The sequence below is a fragment of the Metopolophium dirhodum genome, chromosome 3 (genome assembly GCF_019925205.1).
Source record: "Metopolophium dirhodum isolate CAU chromosome 3, ASM1992520v1, whole genome shotgun sequence".
NCBI classification, from domain to species: domain Eukaryota; kingdom Metazoa; phylum Arthropoda; class Insecta; order Hemiptera; family Aphididae; genus Metopolophium; species Metopolophium dirhodum.
In genome coordinates this window covers 1,446,006-1,469,754 of record NC_083562.1, presented here as the reverse complement: position 1 = coordinate 1,469,754, position 23,749 = coordinate 1,446,006, and the positions used below count along the sequence as shown (strand labels likewise).

At 31.3% G+C, this 23,749-nt stretch overlaps 1 protein-coding gene across 3 annotated transcripts in view; it reads right to left on the bottom strand.

Annotated features, from left to right (window-relative positions):
• Nucleotides 1-13,759: 13,759 nt before the first annotated feature.
• LOC132941744 (lachesin-like) overlaps nucleotides 13,760-23,749 on the bottom strand; it is a 211,489-nt gene continuing 201,499 nt past the window's right edge. For all 3 annotated transcript variants that reach the window (XM_061009895.1, XM_061009896.1, XM_061009897.1), the window contains 2 exons: nucleotides 23,133-23,177; nucleotides 13,760-15,407 (listed from right to left, as the gene is read on the bottom strand). In XM_061009895.1, coding sequence (XP_060865878.1) covers nucleotides 15,115-15,407; nucleotides 23,133-23,177 — 338 coding nt within the window. In that variant the 3' untranslated portion in view covers nucleotides 13,760-15,114. The remainder of the gene's footprint in view (nucleotides 15,408-23,132; nucleotides 23,178-23,749) is intronic.

Genomic DNA, 23,749 nt, shown 5'->3' with positions numbered 1-23,749 from the left:
CGCGATCCTGGTGATATAATACGCGATGCCGCCGCGTTTTCATTTCGTTATTATTATTAGTCGTTTTATTTTCGGTAAACGATTACATATTTTTACCGTTTCCACAAGTTATTTATAATAATCAAAACATATAAAATATTTCACCATTGATTATGAATAATTAATATATAGATAGGTACTTATACATTATTATACATCTTCGAAAAATAGAACTTCCGATATTTATTATAGCTATACCTAGGTACCTATACTTACGTCATGTAAATACCTCACACCTAGCCTAAGTTCTAATGAAAAAAATACCATCTTGGACTTTACTCAAAATCACTCGTATTAAACTTATTAAAAACAAAAAAAAATTATGAATAAAATATGTTTTAATATTGTGTGTTAATTAATTGTTTATCCTTAAATGAAACTTCACATGTTCTACGTCAATCCATTAATGTTTATTTCATTTTATATATATGTTTTTTAATTGTTGAATTTATGATTACTCAATACTTATCATATACTTATACTACTTTATGATATTTCTTATACACTAGGATTTTTTAAATTTAAAAAATTTACATTGGTGACCAAAATAGTGTACTGTCCGAAAACTGTTATTACAGAATGACCGAAAAGGGAAAGAAACATTTTTACGGAAAATGATGCCGGCCAGTACTATAAATTATAATATTATAGTATACTATAATATACATGCTAACCAAAAGAAAACAATAATTTAATTTTAGGGAAAATGAGTTAGAGAACTTCAGAAATGGTTTTAAAATACTGTCATATCACAATATTATGATATAATTAAAAATATGATAGTGTTCTTTTTTATATTGTTGATAGTGTGAAATTTTGTTTTTCGTACATGTTTGCAATTTGCCGGAGATAAATAGTATATCAATCAATGTAATTCGCTCATACCAATCAGCGCACTACAGCATGGCCAGCTAAAGTGGGGCCAATTATGTTTGGCGTAGAATGGACCAAATGACGTCAAACGATTTTCGGCGTAGGACACCATTTGAATTACACATGAAACCACACTCACGGTGTATCTTTCACCCACGCAGGGACGTTAATTATTAGTTTGATCGTCAAACGGTTAGCCAACAAGCCATACGGTAAGTTTCCTCAAGTGAAAAACACATTTAACTATGGTACAACACTAATGTACACCGCTCCTATGCATGTGAGCGGCAATGTGTGTGCGGTCGTGGTTTATACACTACAAATTACTCGACCGAGATCGAGGCAAACATTTTGGAGATTGTTCTCGAGGATACCAGAAAGATTTAGAGAAGCGTTTGAATCTCGTATAATGGGTGCGGCGCTGGACAATCTTTTTATATTTCCGTTGATTAAATGCCAAATTATGACTATGAACTGTAACCCAATTTCATACGTAAATGCTTTGCGACATCATAGTGTTGCTGCCGCTGTTATCAATTTTAGCAAGCGAATTGAAACTTCGAACCATAAATTTGACAAATAAGAAACAAAGCCAAAATTACATGTAAGTCAGATGTGCTGTTGACATAGTGAAAAAACACTTTGCACTTTGTATAAAAAAAAAATAGACATGTCGTAAATAAATCTGTCTAAAATCATCTGTAACGATATTTTATTATTAATTGTTCTATTTGACAATATTACATTTTACACCTTAACCTCGTACCTGGCAAACATGTTCAAGAAAGAAAACCTGGGAAATTCCGCTAGAATATAATAATAAAATCATATATGTCGATCTTTCTATTTTTTTTTTAAACATTGCACTACGTCAACGATGCACTGACGTGAACGAGAAAAAATTTTATCTATTTTTCAATTTGCGATGCATCAATTTGAAGTCATGATCATGACGTTGGGTTTATTTATTTACAACGCGGTGTCCATATAATTGGTATAAATAAATTAACGGGAAATTATTACTATACACTATAGGTAATCGATGATCGATGTTTTTAAGTGAGACGAAATATGTTGCAAGCAATTTGCGCGGAACTTAAACTTCCCAAAGTATACGTTTTACAAAATGGCGTCGTGCACGCCATCTATGTGTCGCACACGTGGGAATATCGTTCACCGGCAGGGCGCATCTTCAGTATGAAATCCAAGAGTTGAGCGAAATCTTAACGACTTAGACGTCTCGTAGGTAAATACGGAATTATTTTCATACTTTTACATGAGACGCACAATAGTGTGCGACTCGACAGAGCCGAACAAACTGTAATAATATTATGGCGTTGGTCGGTAAAAATATGGTGTGACGAGTGACGACGGATGATTACTATAAAAAATATTAAATCTCCGGCCCGTGGAGATGACTTTGTTCATTTCCACAGGACTGTAACACTGTGGACGATTACTGGACGATTTGCGAAAGGCGAGGTCCGTAAAACGTAATTTGGAAATCTAAGATTCAGAAGAGACCGACCAGACATATAATAATATGTTCATCCAAAATCGCGTGACCGGAAAACTTTCTGCAAATCGAATACAAGTGACATAGATTTGCATTCGAGCCGAGTCGCACACTTTTTGTTTAAATAATAATTACTACCGCCGTTGATCGCAAGTGGCTGCAAAAATGGCACAGCTTGCACCAATAATGGCACCGGTTTTGTAAAGGCGCGACACAAACGGACCGAAAATCGAAAAGGTTTCCGAATACGTATTAATCACGGTTCGGTGGACTTACTCGAAACTTTTCCACTGCCTAGGCAATCCAATTATATTATACACTCGCGCGCTATATTCTGTAGACAGGCGACGTTCTTTCACCTCTCTCGTAATAATTTTCCTCTGCTCTTCAAAACTTCGCATCACAAGCCTTTTGTTTTACAGTCGTTTTTTTTTCTCGTTTCGAAACTGTTGGATTAATTTTAGAAATTGTGCCACGGTAAAATTAAGACGCGCGCAGATGTTAATTCCAGGAAGTGCAGCCTAGTTATTAGGGATCCCGAAGGTACGCCGAATTTCTTGAATTTTAACTGTTCAATATCAATATTGTAGTAAGTCAATTAATTATTTTTGTCATTTATTGTATTTATTATGTTTAGGTGAATATAATATCATGCTATAAAAGTTTAAAATAACTATAACAGCCACAAAAAATCTACAATTTTTACGCTATTAGCTAGCCCCCGTTAGCTCTAAAAAATATGAAATGTTACCACTATAGCACCACCTGCTTTATTTTGCAACAGGTAACTATAAAACATGGTAAAATTCTTATCGGAAATGAAAAAAATAGTTTGACACAAATCTTAAGCACTAGTCAATAGTGATCCTCGGACCTATTGATTCCGGGTAAACTTCAGTGGTAGATGCCGATGACGATATTATTCATATTTATATAATATAATGTGATATTTTGTATTTATTCTCATATTTTAGAAAAATATTCATTATAAAGAAGAGTAGGTATGTTAAGTCTGTGATTTGCGATAAACGATTCAAATTAATTCGACAAGTATTTTTTTTCCAATAAGTATAATTATAAAATATTTTCTCTTTGCCAATATGCCAAGCGTTACAATTTAGTGCAATGCGTTTGATGTAAAATGGTATCCTGCAAGCGTTTTAGTGTCATATTTATTTCGCGTGCAATTTAAAATTACTATCGCTCTCTGTGTGAGATTTCACGAATTAAATTTACCATTTAGCCGACAGAGTGCATCTCAGTTATATTATTGTGTTTGTTGAACTTAGCTAACGCTTGAACTAGATGCTAATATTTATTAGTATAATTTAATATTTTAGAACGGGGTATTTGTGTTTGTAATGAGTACAACACAATTATATCGATTGATTGTATTATATAATACGATCGAAATTATTTAAATAATATATTATTTTTATTAAAAAATATGCAAGCAAAATATAAACGGAAGAATGAAAATAAAAATTATTCTTGCAATCATATTATCGCTTTGTTGATGGTTTTTACGTTAAGTTATGGTACCGTTCTCCCGCAAACAGGTACCGATTATGAGAACAGGACGAAGACAGCGTTGATGTTAGTTTAACTTTCGTAAACTGTTTGTTAACTGTATATTTTAAATGGTTAAAAATAAACACTTATATTTAAACTCTAATTTTTATGAGATAGGTTTTGACTATGAGACGTTATTGATTTAATATTGCAACAACAGGATTCGATGTCATATTCTGTATTTTAATTTATTTAACGGTTCTCGTAGCTTTTATCGCTGACATTGCCACACACCCTGCTGTATTCTAGTATGATTACTAAACCCACATACAGATACCGGTTATGGTAACAAGATGAAGACAGTGTTGATGTTAGTTTAACTTTCGTAAACTGTTTGTTAACTGTATATTTTAAACGATTAAAAATAAACACTTATATTTAAACTCTAATTTTTATGAGATAGGTTTTAACTATGAGACGTTATTGATTTAATATTGCAACAACAGGATTCGATGTAATATTCTGTATTTTAATTTATTTGACGGTTCTAGTATCTTTTATCGCTGCCATTGCCACACACCCTGCTGTATTCTAATATGATTACTAAACTCACATACAGATACCCGCTACGGGAACAGGATGAAGACAGTGTTCATTTAAACTGACCTTCGTAGACTGTTTGTCAACTGTATATTTTAAACGGTTAAAAATAAACATTTATATTTAAACTCTAATTTTTATGAGATATATGTTTAACAATAAGACGTTATTGATTTGTTATTGCAACGACAGGATTCGATGTGATACTCTGTATTTTAATTTATTTAACGGTTCTCGTAGCTTTTATCGCTGCCATTGCCACACACCCTGCTGTATTCTAGTATGATTACCAAACCCACATACAGATACCGGTTATGGTAACAAGATGAAGACAGTGTTGATTTAAACTGACTTTCGTAGACTGTTTATTTATGAAACTGTAGATTTTGAACGTTTGAAAATAAACACTTATATATTTTAAACTCTAATTTTTATTTAACGTCTCATAGTTAAAACCTAACATTATTGATTTATTATTGCAACAACAAGATTCGATGTGATATTCTGTATTTTAATTTATTTAACGGTTCTCGTAGCTTTTATAGCTGACATTGCCACACACCCTGTTGTATTCTAGTATGATTACTAAACCCACATACAGATACCAGCTACGGGAACAGGATGAAGACAGTGTTGATTTAAACTGACTTTCGTAGACTGTTTATTCATTAAACTGTATATTTTAAACGGTTAAAAATAAACACTTATATTTAAACTCTAATTTTTATGAGATAGGTTTTAACTATAAGACGTTATTGATTTATTATTGCAACAACAGGATTCGATGTGATATTCTGTAATTTAATTTATTTAACGGTTCTCGTAGCTTTTATCACTGCCATTGCCACACACCCTGCTGTATTCTAATATGATTACTAAACCCACATACAGATACCGGTTATGGTAACAAGATGAAGACAGTGTTGATTTAAACTGACTTTCGTAGACTGTTTATTTATGAAACTGTATATTTTGAACGTTTGAAAATAAACACTTATATATTTTAAACTCTAATTTTTATTTAACGTCTCATAGTTAAAACCTAACATTATTGATTTATTATTGCAACAACAGGATTCGATGTGATATTCTGTATTTTAATTTATTTAACGGTTCTCGTAGCTTTTATCACTGCCATTGCCACACACCCTGCTGTATTCTAGTATGATTACTAAACCCACATACAGATACCGGCTACGGGAACAGGATGAAGACAGTGTTGATTTAAACTGAATTTCGTAGACGGTTTTTTTATTAAACTGTATATTTTAAACGTTTGAAAATAAACAATTTTATTTAAACTCTAATTTTTATGACGTGTTACAATGCTCGGAACAGCGAACAATTAGAAAATAATCGATTTTCACTCATTGGTCAGTAAATACTGAATGTTTATCAATGTTATTAACTGTATCCATGTTATGTGCAATTATTGTTCTTATTAGCATTATTATGTTATTATTACTATTATTATTATTACCACTATTATTATTACAATCATTATTATACCCACTTATCGGACCATACCTTTCGTCATTCCGTATAATTGTAGCAACAGTCCGTGTGTGTATGTGTGCACATATAAGTGCGCCATTCCCACAATGGACTTAATATTCAACCAGTTAAATGTAAATCAAAATTAATTATTATAAATACAGTCCACTGCATACAGTACAAAAAGTGTTAATTGATAAAAAAAAAATGCACGGCTCAGGTGAAACATCGGCCAGGCATAAAGTCAACACTCATTTATTTTCTTAATCCAAAATATAATTTCAAAAGTGTGACTGCTGTTAAGGTGCTCGGCCTGGCTCCGTCAGCTGAATATGAACGTGGGCTGTTTGAGGATCTCCTATATAGGTCCTTTACTGTACTCATAGCCCTCACGATAAGAGTATCGTCCCTGTGCAAGATTTTCGGAAATGTCGACAGCTCACATTCGAGTGTGCGTCTTGTATGGCTGAATTTTCGATAATATACTGCGTAGGTTTTATTTATAAAACATTATTGATTTGTTATTGGAACAACAGGTTTCGATGTAATGTTTTGTATTTTAATTTTTTTAACGGTTCTTGTAGCTTTTATCACTGTCACGTCTGATACCACACACCCTGCTGTATTCTAGTATGATTACTAAGCCCGTCCATTCGTTTACACCCTGCTCTCAGGTTATATGTAGGTACTATGATAACACTATTCCATCGTTCATTCCTAAGAAATGATTTTTCCGTAAGTTAATTATTCCGTTCTTACGCCCACCATCGGGAGATTTGACATATAATATATATAAATATCATATTATATGCGTTCTCGTCGTCGGCATTCTAAGAATATCGTGACAAATACTTTTTCCACGCTCCTGAGGTAAATGGTCGTCGCAGTAAGAGTAATATCACAGTAATGCATATTTAAGGTGAACTCTCTCATTGTTGTTGTAATATTTAGACACCGCGAGGACGCCATTCCGCAGCATTATTGTAGTATCGGACGCTTGTTAGCGGTTTATAGTGAAAATTACGATAAATTTCCCAAGTTTTATGCACCGCGGTAGACACATATTATACGAGAACAATATTCGATATTCTGTGAAATTCAAAACTTGACCGTTTCATCGTTTGCGTACGTCTAAGCGTAAAATCACTGTTAAATTGTTGTTTGGTACAATTTTCTGGGAGGGACGATATAAAAATTGCACTGTTATGCAACTCGCTAGGTACCTGTTACGGTCATCGGGACAATAGATTCACTCGTAGAATACAAAACGTCCGTAAAATTATTATACTTCTGAAGTATACCTATGCCTATGCGCACGCCTATTGTTTTCTTCTACCATTTATTGAGTTTGACGGTCTACACACGACCTGTGGTATGGACTTTTGGCGAAATCGTATTTGTTTTTATTAAGGTGCTGTCAAATCGTATTACTGATCGGCCGTTCTAATCCAATGGAATAGTATTACACAATAATATTATACTTGTTTGTTCATTGCAATCTGTGCGTTAATTAAACATACCTAACTTTTTATCCGTATGATTTATTATTCTTAGACAAACAATGCGCACATCGCTATTGTATTATTAATTTTTTTTTTTTTTTATTGATCTTAAGCTTCGGCAACTATGGGCCATTAGCTGTAGTGGTTTGTTTGTGGGTTGTTAGTGTCGGTAGGCTAAGAACACGTGTGTGTTGGGTTTGGCAGAATATTTGATTGGGCACCCGTAGGTATCTGCCATGCCCGGGTGGGGGATGGCGGCACTTGTTCTCCGGACACCGTGACTTGCACGGAGAAAAATGCCGCCCGGTGGTCGAGGATCGAACTCGGACCGGCTGTGCCGAATCCGTCGCGTTAGACCGCTCGGCCACCTCGTACCCCTATTGTATTATTATTATAATATTAAATGGTTATTTCGAAACAATTAAACAATTTACTACAGTACTTTCTTTTATGCGTTACGCCTTGGTACGATCAACTTGTTTATATACATTTTAATCGAATATAATTGTATTATTATTTACTGAAGACAATAAACGATTTGTTTTTAAATTTTTATAATATTTCTATCGATAGTTAATATATACAATCGAGTAAAGCTATAACAAAAGACTATTCCATACTTATGCTCGTTCACGTGATAAGTATATAGTCACGTCAATATTTTCAGAGAAATGTATTTTCTCTTTAGAATATGCACAGTTAAAATGAGTGAAAACATAAAGTACAGAAAACGTTCGCAATTTTTGAGAATACGAAAATTGACTTTAAAAAGGAGTGCACCTTAAAAATAAAAATGACCATGCGGTGAAATCATAATAATAATAATATTATATTATACCACGAGGAATATTATACTATGGTTGTGAACGAACAACTACGATGGTCGTTTGCGACGCTGGAGAATATTATCAACCCGCCGCCTCTTCCTCGGGATTTCCGGGACCATATTCGGGATAAGTGGACCGACATGATTATGCTGTGTAATATATTATTATTATTATTATTATTATAACGTCAAGCATGTACATGATGGACCCGTGGAAATCGATGAACCGTCAGCTGGTCGAGACCTAATCTAACCGCGAGTGGCCCACGTAAAGTAGACTCCTGTTGTATACCTACACATATAAATAATAATATTATAATATAAATCGTAATAATATATCGTACCGACGACGTGACCGCATAGTTATTCGACGTCGTAAATTGTGGTTAAAGGTTTGCCGACCCCGTGTCGTAAGGTTTTAATACCCACTCAATTATGATGTTTACTACTCCCCGATAAAATATACATAATGTTGTCCTAACTACACCAGGTCATTGATGCTTAGAGTTGGTAGTAAAAAGTGACAAACATATTTCTTGGATGCTACAGCAGACGATTGCACTCAAAAAAAATCTTGGCATAATATAATATGTTGAATGCTGATAATGTACCAGTTAATTTTCGTGATTTCTTTTTCTCGCAAATTCGATAATTACCTCTAAAATGCATCATGATATTTTTATAGTCAACGTGATTGATCCAAAAAGAAACCCTAAAAAATGAAAACGTCATTTTTAACGATTTTCTTGGATTTTACATCACTAAATCATAATTTATGATATTGAATTGTTGTACATATCATCAGCAATTAATCGAAACTACTAAAAATTCGTACAACAGAAAAATATTAAATGTTATTTTAGGCTTAGTTCGGTCCATAGTTCATGTATTGTAAAAGCAAGATCTTAAGACTACAAAATTAAAGATTGTTTGGTTGAGAAATCATTATCCAATTTTCTTGCTCGGATAAATAAAAAGAAAATAATAGCATTTGAAAAAGAAAACGTTTTTTTTATAGTACTCATAGATGTTCTTCGGAAACGTATATTTCAAGATATTATAAGAGCAGGATTCGTGTTATTCAAATATAATTATTGTAGAAATATGTTTAAATTACACAAATTTTACGCATTTGATCCATACTTTTTAATATTGTTTAAAATGATTTACTAAAATATATTATAACGCTAAGTGACATTATATTGGTATATGCTCAGCGTTAATTTATAATATTAATTATGTCAAGATAAAATTTAAAATAATTACGTTAGTATTATTTCACAATCACATTAGTACAAAATAATATTATTTAAAATATAAAATTTTCATACAGATCAAAATTGTACAACTTGAACTATTATCCAATCATGATAATATATGTATACGATATAAATATCATAATATTATGTCGTATGTAGACATAGTCATCACTTAAGGTTTATAATGATAAACTAAAATTTAACGGATAAGCTAAACTAATAATGATTTTAAAAAATCTACCTCGATGACTAGATGCATGATATTATCATGACTAGATAATATATTTATTATCATTTCAGAAATTAACAAAATGTAATTATTATATGAATTCAAAAAATGTAAGATATTTCAAAATGAATAGAGTAACAAAAGTTGAATATTTTGGTTTGACGTTTCACTGTAAGATAAGCATATAGAAAATATCACAACGTGCCTACCTACAACTGTACATAATATATTTTTTTGATTTATACAGTTTAGAAAATATTATTTCCAAAGATAACTATGACGAAAATTGTTTACATATTGTCATCATAATAATATATCAAATATCAGTCGACATGTCAGTATTGCATAATATCTATAATATTATATAGGGAGATGATACTGAAAACATACTTAACCACTGATTGCAGTACAAAATGGTTTATGTCTGGTCATGGTATGTAATGTTTACCAAGATCTACGAAAAAAATTATATTGATTTGGGCATACTTCCGGTAAATTTATCGAAGAAAAATATTGGCATTTCCTTCGTTTTAAAAAAGGCGGGTTTTTATAAATAAAATATAAAATTTAATCTTAAAGTGAGTTATTCAGATAATAATATATAGGTCAAGAATTCGTTGATGATTAATTTAGGTGCTGATTTTTTTAATTTTCTAAATAATTATATTAATATCGACACACTTGTAGGTAAATAATATCTGCGTGAAATGTCAATATAATTGGAATTAAATATTATTTTATTTTATTTATTTCATTTGTATGCATAAGAACATAACTCTTTTCCTTAAACTCAATCTATTGGCTTACAGAAAGTAGCATAACTATATTATCATTCAATCGTAGGTATTAATTATTAATTTATATTATTTATTAAATGGTATTTAAAAAAAAAAACACAATTTACTATTATCGTTGCATGGTATTATGTAATCACACAATTACCTGTAATTGATGAAATGAAGAGGTCAGTGAATAAAGGTGATAACTCGCAATTTTGAAATTATTCAGGAGGACAGTTTTAGTTGTTTAATTATATAAACGTTTGGAATTTTTTTACGCTCAAATGCTAAGAAATCTTTGAAAACAAAAATTATGTATTTTAAAGTCATATAAACAATACTCTGACATTTTATAAATTGAATTATAAATTCCATCTGTTAATATGATAGTAGGGGATATAATACAATAACACCTTAATCCACAAAACAAGAATGACAGATTGTATAAATAACACCTTTGTCAATTTGATATCTCCATAAATATATGTTATTTTCTTCTGATATTTGTATAGCCTAATATGTAATACGTCATGATGCGACATTTTGTATAATAATAACGATTTAAAAAAAAAAAATGTCAGTTAACACCTTTATCCACTGACCCCTTCAAATATTTAATTATTATTGACTGCTAATAATTCACAAGTAGTATGTTTAAATAACTTAATATCTTTTTACTGTGCAATTTCATCTATCAAATACGTAATTGAACAGAACGTATCTTTTACATATCTTATGTATATTTTTTGTGTATTGTACATAATAATATAATATTAATTATTTTTACTGTAATACCATAAACACTATGAAATTAATCAAAATATAATGTATAGTAGGTATACCATTATAAATTATATATTATAATAATTGTTAAAACACATTAAGCTCCTTTTCAATGTGATAAAAGCAAAATTGCATATTATTCTCCGGAATCAAACTCATTATTTTTTGTCTCTCCCGAGAATTCGAAAGTATTGAAATTACGTGGTAGGTATTGTAATGACAGTTGTGATGTTTTACGGCATTTAAATTATGTTTTTGCTGTAGCGTAAAATTGCATTACAATTAATTTAAAACGTTAATAGTACTATACATGCTATTTTCATCGTCTTCCAAGATTTTTTAACACGTCAGTAAGAATAGCTTACAAATGCATATTTTATAAATTTATTCACGACGTAAATAACCGATAACGTGGAATTGTTTTTTTTTCAACTCAGCCACACTCACGCGTTTATCGTACATTTATATTTCAATATTTAATTTATTCTTTGACTAAACTGTTAGTAAGATATACAAATAATTAAATAGCGTTTTATAAATTGATAGTTTCCTGATTAAATATAGCCAACAGATAAAAGATACACTGCAACGTCTCCTCTCAAAGTGTCCAAGTCAAATATTATTATACTATAGGGCAGGGGTTGGCAATTAATTTATGTGGCGGGCCAGATATTTAAAAAAAAAAATGTCGAGGGCCAAAAAAATCTTAAACATAGTTTTATCATTAATGTATTTATTTTTGTATTAAAAACACATTTTAAGACAAAGTATTTAATATTTAATTATTTATAAAGTAATACATTATTACTGCGGCACGTTCAACAACAACACAGATAATGATAAACCGTTATTATTGTCTCAGCGCCTCATAAAATCGATTTCAATATTAGTTTATTATTTGTTATGAAGGGTGGGGGGGAGTGATGCATAGGATATATAGGAAAATTAAGACAATTTTTGGCGGTCCATTCTTTTTCCTTCCGCGGGCCGAACATGGCCTGCGGGCCGCCTATCGCCGACCCCTGCTATAGGGTATCAACGGTGGTTATCGGTGCATTTTTTTTCGATGAAAAAGTGGCCGGTAACTACTACAAAAATCAGGTACACACCGATGTAGCCAAATTGCCTATACATCGCGCCGTCCAACGAATATTATATTATTTTTGTTATCGGGAATAACAACAACTATTATAAACCGAAACGTTACAATGCATCAACATTAAAAAAAAAAATAATAATTAACTGTTAAACAATATAAACATCGAAAAATGTTGGTTCTCATTGAATAAAATAATGATCAGCACGTATCACTGCACGGAGTAAAAAAAGTATGAACATGGTTGATGAATAACCATTTTTATAATAATTTTAATTTTTGAATATTATTTTACCTTCGCTTTGGATTTGACATTATACAATAAATTACAAAATATAATATACAAATATTGTATATTGTAATATTATAATATTAAGTCTTCTGCCTACATTTAACTGTCACAATTTACACGTTTGATTTATTTGTATATAAAACAGCGCATTGGCTTTTGTCACGGATTAGTACTTAATCCTACATAAATATTAGTTCAGACATTTATCATAATTTTAAAATCGTATAGGTCTCATACACAATATCATTGGCACTCAATCGTGTAATTTATAACTGCGACGATTTCATTTTTTTGGCCGTAATAACATTTGAATTCAAAACGAAAGTTCAAAAATGTATACCTAATTAAAAAGAATGTTGTGCGTATACAAACAACTAGTCACTGATTAAAACTTGAATAAATAACCGCAACGATAGTCATTTAAATTCGTGTATATAATAATGTGTTTTATAAATCTGTTAATTACTTTTGATTGAGTGCGCTCTATTTAAATAGAATAATATTTTAAAGTAGCTATAATTATTATCTATCCATTTCAATAAAACGGTCATCTGAGATAAATTATTATCTAGATAATGTTTTGGTTATCTTTTCATAACAATTAATTTATATACCTCGAGTAGGCAGTAGCTGGCAACACGGCTGACGGACAAAATGTTTCAAATAAACGGCCCGTTGGTTATGGCGGATAACTTATTTCGTTTTGTTGAAATCAAATTTGTATTTCTATAAATCAACCTGTATATATTTATTTATATTTAAAAAAAAAATAACACATACATAATAATAATAATATGTCTAAACAATTTTTTTATACACGTCATATTGCAATACAACACATTCCGCTGAATCACTAACACTATATTATTATGTTATTATTAACAACATTGTTTTATTCATATTTATTTGTTTACTGTGTGAACTTTTAAAGTAAATCAGGTATTGAAAATTATACACAATTCACGTATAGTAATTATTATTAATAAACTTCCGGCTAAATAATACAATACAGGTATAACATTGATATGGTATTTACACATGGTACAGTTCTTAACTTAATATTTTTGTACATTATCAAAATTAAAAACAATAACAAATAAAATATTTGATGATTCTCTAAGATATGGGAAAAAACATTAATGAACATTTAAGATTTTCAGTAAAAATGTTTTTCATGGAATGTCAAACGAATTCAATAAAATTCGGTGTAATTATGAAACAAAATATTATGTAACTCGATATAAACACAAAAAAAAAACCGTGTCGTAAATTGGACATTTTTTACGATTACGTTTGAGCAATTTTATTCTCAATCGTTACAGGAATTTTATTGCGAGTAAGTTTTTCTTAGTTTTGTGAAAGGTTAATATCGGATCATTACAATTAGTCAGAAAATATGATGAAACATACAAAACAAAAATAACAGGTGTGTAGTAGTGGGTCACTTAAAAATTTCAATCGTTCCAATTACCAGAAAAAGTTTGTTCGACGGATATCGCGATTAACAAGTTTTCCAACTTATTGAATTAGTTTCTATACCGGTAAAACGTTGACAAGGTTTCAGTTTTGATACGATCCGATGGATAACATATTAGAAGTCCGTAACGAACGAGCAAAGATGACGTTATACGTTATAACCATTTTTCTATTCGATGATATTTCAATTGAACGTCCAACTTTCAAAAAAAAAAAATGACATGTGAATTCGTTTGAAATCAACCGAATAAATATAAGTGACTTCTTAATTTATTATTCAAGGCTTATAAATGTTAACTTCATGTCAAACGGTAATGTGGTTGTAAACATTTCGAATCGAACAACTGAATAATGGTTGCAGTTATTACAGCACAAATTAAAATAGCCAACGGATTTTATGTGGATAATAAAAACGTGCTCATCAAACGGAAACGGTACTGAGGTGACGATTCGATCACGTTTGACGGCAACCCAGGTTATGTTTTGTGTATGTACTTATCAGTGATCACGTGATTTTGGTTTTCAACCGCATACGCAACCGTAATGAAATTTAATTAGTATCATTATTATTGGTAGCGGATTGGCGGGTGGGCAGTCAGTGACCACATATACCACGGCCGTTAGGCACTCAGCGTTCACGGTAATGTGGTGACGTCGGTTTGGTGGCCAGTGGCGTAATACGCGGTATTCTTCTATGGTTAAGGGGATGGTGGAGAAAAATAAAAACATGATTAAAACAACGTAATGTTTCGAAGTTCGATTTCGGATTTCGTCTCAACACACGCCACTTGTGTGCGGCTGTAGTGGCATCAGTAGTTGTGTAGGCCTCCTAGCGGTTTCAGTTCAGGAGCCACAGGATCAGTGGCGGCGAAACGGCAAGCGCCAGCGACACGAGTCCACCTATGGCGGCGTCCACTGGACAGCCTGTCGACCAGCTGGCAGTGGCGGCGGCCAGAAACGCCAGCTCAGCCGCGATGCTCACCGATTGGCTGACCGTTGACCGGCGGACCCGGCTCGAACCGCGACTTGCCCGGTGGCTGCTGCTTTTCGTCTCCATCTCACCAGCCGACTCGACGCCGTTCATCCGCAGACCGGTCTTGTCGTCCATTTTGCCTCCAGATTTCCGGTCACCTGGAATAACAGATTCACAAACACGTTAATGATAAAACACCATAACTGTCAAGGCTAATTTAAATACTGTGTTTTGATATTTTTATCGAAAAACGTGCATAGTTTTAAGTGCTGCATCTGTATAATATAGTGTTACAAAAAAAAAAAAAAAGTATTTAAATTGTATATTGTAATAAAACCTTCGAAGATTTTACTGCGATTAGGTTTATCGCTGTTTTAGTGTATTTCTGAAACATTTATTGTAGTTTTCACTGAGAAATAAGTATACATATAGACATAATATTAATCAATTTCTTTTTACAATACGAAAATAATTACCAATTTCCTATATTTTTTTTTCGGCGTATAGCGAGTTTATAATTGGGCACCCGTAGGTTTCTGTCGTGCTCAGTTGGGGGATAGTGGTCTCGCCGTCTAAACAGTTGCTTGTCCAGAAAGCGATGCCACCCTTGGCCGGGATTCGAACCGGCGACGATGCGCGTTAGCACCGACGCCGTAGTCCTCTCGGCCACTCCGTCCTCCGATTATTTTGTATAATAATATAATATCAATATATCATAGGTGTATACGATTAAAATAATAAGATTAAAAGAAAACTTGGAAAACCATTTTGTAATATATTATGCTATACATATTGTAGATTAATTTTGTTATTAATTTTTAAATTTATAATATATGATCAAATTTCTTAAATGTATTACCCAATTATATTAATATTATATAGGACTAAATTTAGTATTCTGAAGAATGCTGATTTTGATAACTTGAATGAAACAAAAAACAGAAAAACCGAGCGAATGGTTTTTGCTGTATAGTGTGTTTTCAGTGTAGTATACTTTCAACTTTGTAGTAGAGAGGATCACTGCTGTAATGGATGTGTTGAATTTAATTTAAACGATAAATCATCACATAAGCGAAAACAATTCTGAACAAAAAAGGTGGGTGGATCAGAATCTATTTCTATAAATAATAAATCTAATAAATTTATATTTTATATTATACGTATTTTATTAATTCGGTAGGTTGAACATTTTTGTCAAAATCATGACATAACTTATTCAATACTGAAATACCAAAAAAGAAATGAATAAGTTTGTGGTACACCAAAAACATAATATGCACAGTGAAAAATAATAATACATTCTATGGTGAAAACTAAAATTTAAAGACTCTTCAATTAGCTAATTATTACAATAAAATATGTAATAGCGTTGGAGGAAACGGTTTTTTTTTGTTTTTTAAATATAATATAAAGTTTGATATTTTTTAAATTCTGTAAACAAAAAAATACTACAATATGTCTTAAGTATTGAATTTTAAAATATATTGTATAAATGTAAAAGCTTCTAACCAAAAATATTTTTTAGCTTATGTGATTTTAACGTATTTTATCATCATTAAACCCTTATGTATATGAATGAATATTACGCTTATGAAAAAAAAAAAATGTTAACCATTTTTAAATTTAAAATGTCTGTACAGCAGCAAGAAAAACTTATGAGAAAACACGATTTTAATTCATTAAGTTTTTTGAGCATGAAACAAAAATTTAAAATGTCTATAAGCAGCTTAAAAATATGTTAATTATTTTTAAATGTCTATTATAATAATGTCTAAAAATACCTAATATAAATATTTGGTTAACATTTTAAGCTCGTAAATACTTTTTTTTCCCCTAAAAAGAAAAAACCTCTTCTCCGAGACTGCTGTTGGGTAAATATTATCGTTTTACCCTTAATGTTTTTTTGTGAATTTTAAAAATTATATAGTACATCAGTTGAATTTAACTTGCCAAATATTATGTAATAAGGGTCAAATTTATTTCGAGAAAAGTGTTTTTATTGAAGGTTGTAGCAAACGTACTACTCATAAGTACGATGGCAGACCCAAAAATACCACACATAATCGAAAGACCATTATGATTACCATACTCCGCTCTGCCGGGAATCCAAAATAATATAATATTATATTATTGTTTTAAAATCGAACCACAAAAATATCAGGATGGAACACCCGTCGCAGAACCAAGACCGATTAATAATAAATATGCATTATGCATGCCGTCCCGTGCTCTCCGGAAATGGAAATCTATCTCGAGATAATAGAAGTTCGGTGTCTCCACCGACACATAATAAGATTCTTCCGGTAACCGTATTCCGCAAGGTTGTTTTTGCGCTACACAGTGATACCCAAGATGGATTGTTTTCACCGTCACAGTAGAATAATATTTTGTTACTTGTTCAGCCCGCCGTAAATGAGACTACATAATATTTTGTAATGAAGAAAAAAAACTCGACTGTGCATCGAAACACTGACAAACTATTTTTACTAAATGAAAGGTACCGATAATAATTAGGTGCAGATTATACTGGCTATACGGCTTATAATCTCACGGTATACACTCGTATGTTTATCGTATAGTTTAAGTAGGCGTTAAAGCAGTATAATATATTAATATATGAGTTATTTTTATATTTTTTAATTATTATATTATTATTATATTATTGTATATCCCAAGATGGATTGTTTTCAACGTCACAGTAGAATGCTATTCTGTTGCTTGTTCAGCATGTCGTAAATGAGACTACAAATTATTATGTAATGAATATAACAAAATAACTCGACTGTGCATCAGAACAATGACAAACTATTTTTATTACGAAAGCAACCGATAATTAGATAATGTGAACTGGCTACACTGATTATAACCTCACGGTATGGTCATAAACTCGTATGTTTATGGTATAGTTAAAGTAGGCTTAGTATAATATAATATTATATTATTATACGTGTGCGAAGAAAATGTGGTCGTAATTTGTATTTATTAATTTGGAAGAAATCTCATGTGAGAAAAAATAAATTTAAATATTCCTAATAACGACGACGTCGTGGTATGTGCGTCTAACTTATAGTTTGCGACGAAAAATTTTGGTTTTCCAATTCTGTTTCGATTAAACTTCTGCGTATACATAATATTATGCTCTGCGTAGGTAGGTGCTGCGAGGACGGGCTAAAAAACGCAAATATTCTACATGACGCGCGTAGGTTATTTTTTATTATTATTTCGTTTGCCTTCGACTACAGCAGCGGTGACTGCGATTTAAATAAAAAACAAAACGTTTTGACACGACAACAATTTTGGGGGCGAGAAATTCTCGAGGAATATATACAATTTCGGCGAAACGTCATCCCCGCCGACACCGCCGTTCTGTTATTACCATAACACCTCGACAACTATTACGGCAGGCCATGATAGGGCTGTGAGACGAATAATATTAGTAATAATACGACAACGAGCGTATTATCTATAAGATGGGAGAAAAGTTTAACGACGACGTCTGCGACGATATTGGTGGGCGGCGATGGTGGAGAGGGTGACGTACATATTATATACAAACTTTCAAATAAACGCAGTGTACATAATACGGTTGTATACGGTTTGTATACAAGTCAAAAACCGTTTTCGGATTATTATTATTATTATTATTATTATTGCTATCCAATGTCGGAAACTGCGTTCGGTCAAAAGGGTAAAACACGACGTGAAACACTCAATATTACACGCTGCACCCTCCGCCGCCGCCAACAAACGGCCGGGGACGCGGACTTAATGAAAATTCCATTCTGCTCCTATCTATGAGATAGGTACCTATATATATATAATATGTATAACGTGGTATTGCGAGCAACCGGGGCACGATCGAACGAGTGTAACGACATCTAAAACCGAGACCGATCATATCCTGGAGCGGTGAATATTATTATTACAAAGTCGTATACATATTGAGTCCACGCTGGTGTTGGGCAAGACGTGTGTGTCCGAAACACACTTGCTCGTTCGGTATCACAGATTAGGTTAGATACGAGGTACCTTTACTATTGTGTGTGTCCATCAAAAACGCATGTAACGCTAATAATAACATAATCGAAAGCGTTTTGTATACCTACAGCGAGTTCAAATGTATGTGTGTGTGTGTGTGTGTGTGTGTGTGTGCGTATGAATGGGTGAGTGGGTGGGCGGGTGGGTTTACTCGGAGTTCTCGAAATGGCGATGAAATTGGATTTTGCGCGACAGTTGTAAAATTACTCCTCGTCACGCGTAGAGACTATAGGAGCGAGGCGATTTGTTTCTTTTTTGGGAAAACGAAAATTTCCGTAAGTCATCTCGTCACGTACCTAGTGTGATACGAAAAAAATATCGTATAAAACGGATAGATTTAAAATATTTTGAACACCAAAAGTTATAAAACGTTTCATGTTTGAAGAAAGATTGTGGAGATTTTTTTTTTCGTATACGTTACATATCATTATATTATACACACACACAATGCATGTAATTCGTAAACAAATTAGTACCAACAATATTATTATTATATGCCTACAGTTTGTACACGTTGAACGTAAAACGAGCACAATAAAAATGAATACAATAGTATTTAATATTAGTTGACTTTTTTATAATAATTATAGGTAATTACATTTAAAATTATTCGCTAATGAAGTCATGACGTATATCAATAACTCTAGGTGCTGATAGGATACATGTAAATTTTGTTAAAAGTGGTCGGAAGGGGTTTGGACTTTGGAGACTCATAAATATTTAATATAATAATCGTGCAAGGTCTATTCCAATGGGTGTGCTTTGTAGGACATTAGATTAGTCTTGTTTTTATTTCATTATAATAATTGTGGTACCTACAGTTATAAAATAAACTCATTGGCCCGTTCCATTGTAGCAAATAATAATATGAGTAGCAGTGTAGACATTGTAATATATAACAGTGATTAATGATGATAATTAGGACTATCATGTTGTAAATGTGAAATGAAATTGTAAAATGAGCATTTAATTTTGTTTAAACACACTAAAAATGCAACATAAAATATACAATGAAATTATGACCAATAATTTTCAAATTATCATTAAGAAAAAATGAAACATCTGCTATAGTTTTTAATGGATTGATGTGAGAAAACCTTTGTTACTTGTGTAAGCTACCTAAATAAAATAAATTGATAGTGTAAAATGTATTGATTTTTCATAGATTTAATATTTTTTTAATAGGTACCATAGATGTATAGCCGTAAAGGTTCATTTCATTGCTCGATTTTCAGAGGACATGAGTGTAATCTATGAAAACTATGCTTAAATCCTGCTCTCGAGTTAGTCTTATAAACTAAAAAAGGAGGGCTCCTTGATGATTGGATAAGCGGTTCCAGAACCAACATGTGACAAATTTGGATGTTGAATTTGTAAAAATACCTTAGAGCTTGCCTAAATTATATAAGGAACAAATATGCACAATTTAAAGTTTCTAGTCCCAGTGGTTTTTTACTGTACGTTTATATATTAACCAGTAATGTGTTTATTTTATATGAATATAGAAATATATGTTTAAACACACGCGACTTCCTCTTACCCGTTTTATTAATATTACGTACAATATGGCATGCCTACTGTATAATTTATAAAATATTTCTAGAATAATAAAGACTCAGTACCTACAGTTCAGCTAAGTTATATAATATTTATTATTATTTATTTATATTATTATAATTGAAGTTACCCCTAATATTAATTGTATTTGATAAGAAAACAACAATCGGTAAACGGTAAGAAAAACGCTGGTATATTATATAAATATATTATTAAGGATTGGCTGATTTTTTAAGTGACTTGGAATATTTTGGTGTGAGAGTGGCTGAGCTCTCATAACTTAGAAATTATGCAGCTTTCTATGGGCATTAGACAAAATAAAAATTACAGAACGAAACTATTACGCCTGTCGGTATTAGTTCGCTAAAACTATATTTTATATTAAGTATATACATTTAACATAATATGTTAAAACCTCAAAAAGTTTTTGATATGTTACTTTGAGCGTTTCATAAAATAATTCAATACATTGCATGGGTAATTATTTACGATAATTGTTTATAAACGAACAGGTTGCAGCAAGTTTTATTCTACAAGGATTATGTAATATGTATCTGGAAATGGCATTACGAGAGTTTGGTGAGACACTTGTCTCACAACAGAAATTCTGTAGTAGGCATATATGCCACAGGGTGAAAGGGGTATAATTGAAATAGGGGTTCCACGAATCCTGTACCAACTAAACATACGTACAATATTTGCAGACTTAGTCGTTCAATTAGTAACGTATATATATATATATATATATAGTTACATGCACAGTTATAATATTATACGTTACATATAGATGGAACAGTCATAAACAGTTGTACTGTTTTCATAAAAAAAAAGTATAAATAAAATCAATAAAATCATTTAAAATTGTATATTTGAAAATATAATTTGATAAAAAAATATTGATAGTGACTGGGAATGTAAAGCTCCCAACAGAAAAATAAACAAAATATATATAAATAAATATATAAATATTATAATAATAATAATAATAATTCGGTACCTATTCGATTGTGCGCACGCGTTTTACGCCACTCTTGATCTATGTTCTGTTGTACCTCTATTCCTACAAATTCTGCTATGTGTACCTACCTATCGACATAGATACATTTTGGGGGGTGCTTGGGGGTGCTTAGCCACCCCTACATTTTTGTCAAGAATATAGATAATAATATGTATTGTGTTATAGGTAATTGTTTATATTAAGATCAATGCGAAGGTGTATAAAATTATAGTGTATGAATGGAGAGGGGAGCTTTAGTCGACATAATACTAGCACCCACATTTAACCCAAATTACGTCTATGCCTATCGACGAATTACCTAGTTCTCTCTACCAAAGCTCGACCTCCTCCAAATCAGCTGAGCAACATTATATATTTTACTTTCATTATCATAAAACGCATTGCGTCATATTATACTATTTTGTACAGTGATTTATAAACTTACAACAGACCACAGGCACCATCAGGCTAGCACACCATTGGACTGTATAGATAATAACATAATACCTGCGTAATGCCAACTGGTACCGTGTCCCCAATTAGAATCGTAAATAATAAAGTTATCACTACAAAGAAATAAAATTAAAATAATAATGGAATTAATTGTCCCTTATATCTGTCCTCTTCTTCCCGATTCACTGCCTAACACGGACAAAAAAAAATTGTCCTCCCCCCACAACTGGTTCCCTCTTCCTGCCACAAATGACTGTATTTTTGTTGATAATAACAATATCGATGGTCTTTAGTAATTGTTTCGTACGTATACAATAACTAACCATTAAATTCAAATTTAATATTTCCATTACGGCGTTCTACTAAATGCAATGACGGTGTACACGCTAAACGTAGTCTACTGTCTAAGCGATTTCCCAGGTTTTCTTTTGTTATTATTTCCATTTTACAAGATTGGAAATAATAATATACAACCACCGGTTATTATGATTTTCAATTTAATGAAAATTTTCTTTATACTAAATTATTAAAATAAGAGAATAACTACTATAGTTAAACAAATTTAAGTAATCGATTTAATTAAAACATATTATAATTATGCAAGTCTTACTAAATCATTGAATAATTTGTAAGACATTTTACCCAACCGTAAAAATTATGCATATAATCTACATATTTATAAGTATACGTGATAAAGTTGTATATTATAGTAATTTCTTTGATGTTTCAATAAACAAAAAAAGTTTTCTCTAATCAACTAAAAATTATTAGACTTGCAATTCAATTAATTTTATTCAAAGAGATAATTACTGTTTAAATATTTATAGTTTAACTTTACCAGATATTGTATGGCTCTTCCATTTTGTTGCTGGTGACGGTATCACTGAAAAAAAAAATGAAAAATTCAATAAAATCTTTAATAAAACTTGTTAATCATTTTAAAAATGGTCCTATGTTTGAAAAACTATAATTCAATTGACCCTTATACCACTAAAATATCACTATACTATTATAATTATTATAACTAATAGAATTGTATTGTGTTTTCTTGTATTTATTCGGTAAAATTAATAACATTTATTTTTATTTTTAAAACCCATCAAACATTTCATTAGATTTGATAATTTAAATATATTTTGATGCACTACTCGCTACTTTATACTATATACTATACAGTATACACTATACTATAGCTAATTATAATAAAATTGTTAATTATAATATTTCAAATAACTCTGATGTGAATCGTGTTACTTCTTTAGTATTAATATAATATTTAATTAACAATTTATTGTACCTAGTTCATTAAATTACCATTTGATGTTAACTTTAAGTAGCCAATAAAACAAAACTCATAACCCCATGATTTATATTAGAATATATCATATATTATGTCATACTCATCAAAATATAAACGAAAATAATATTTTATCAATAATTTCAAAGATTCAATTT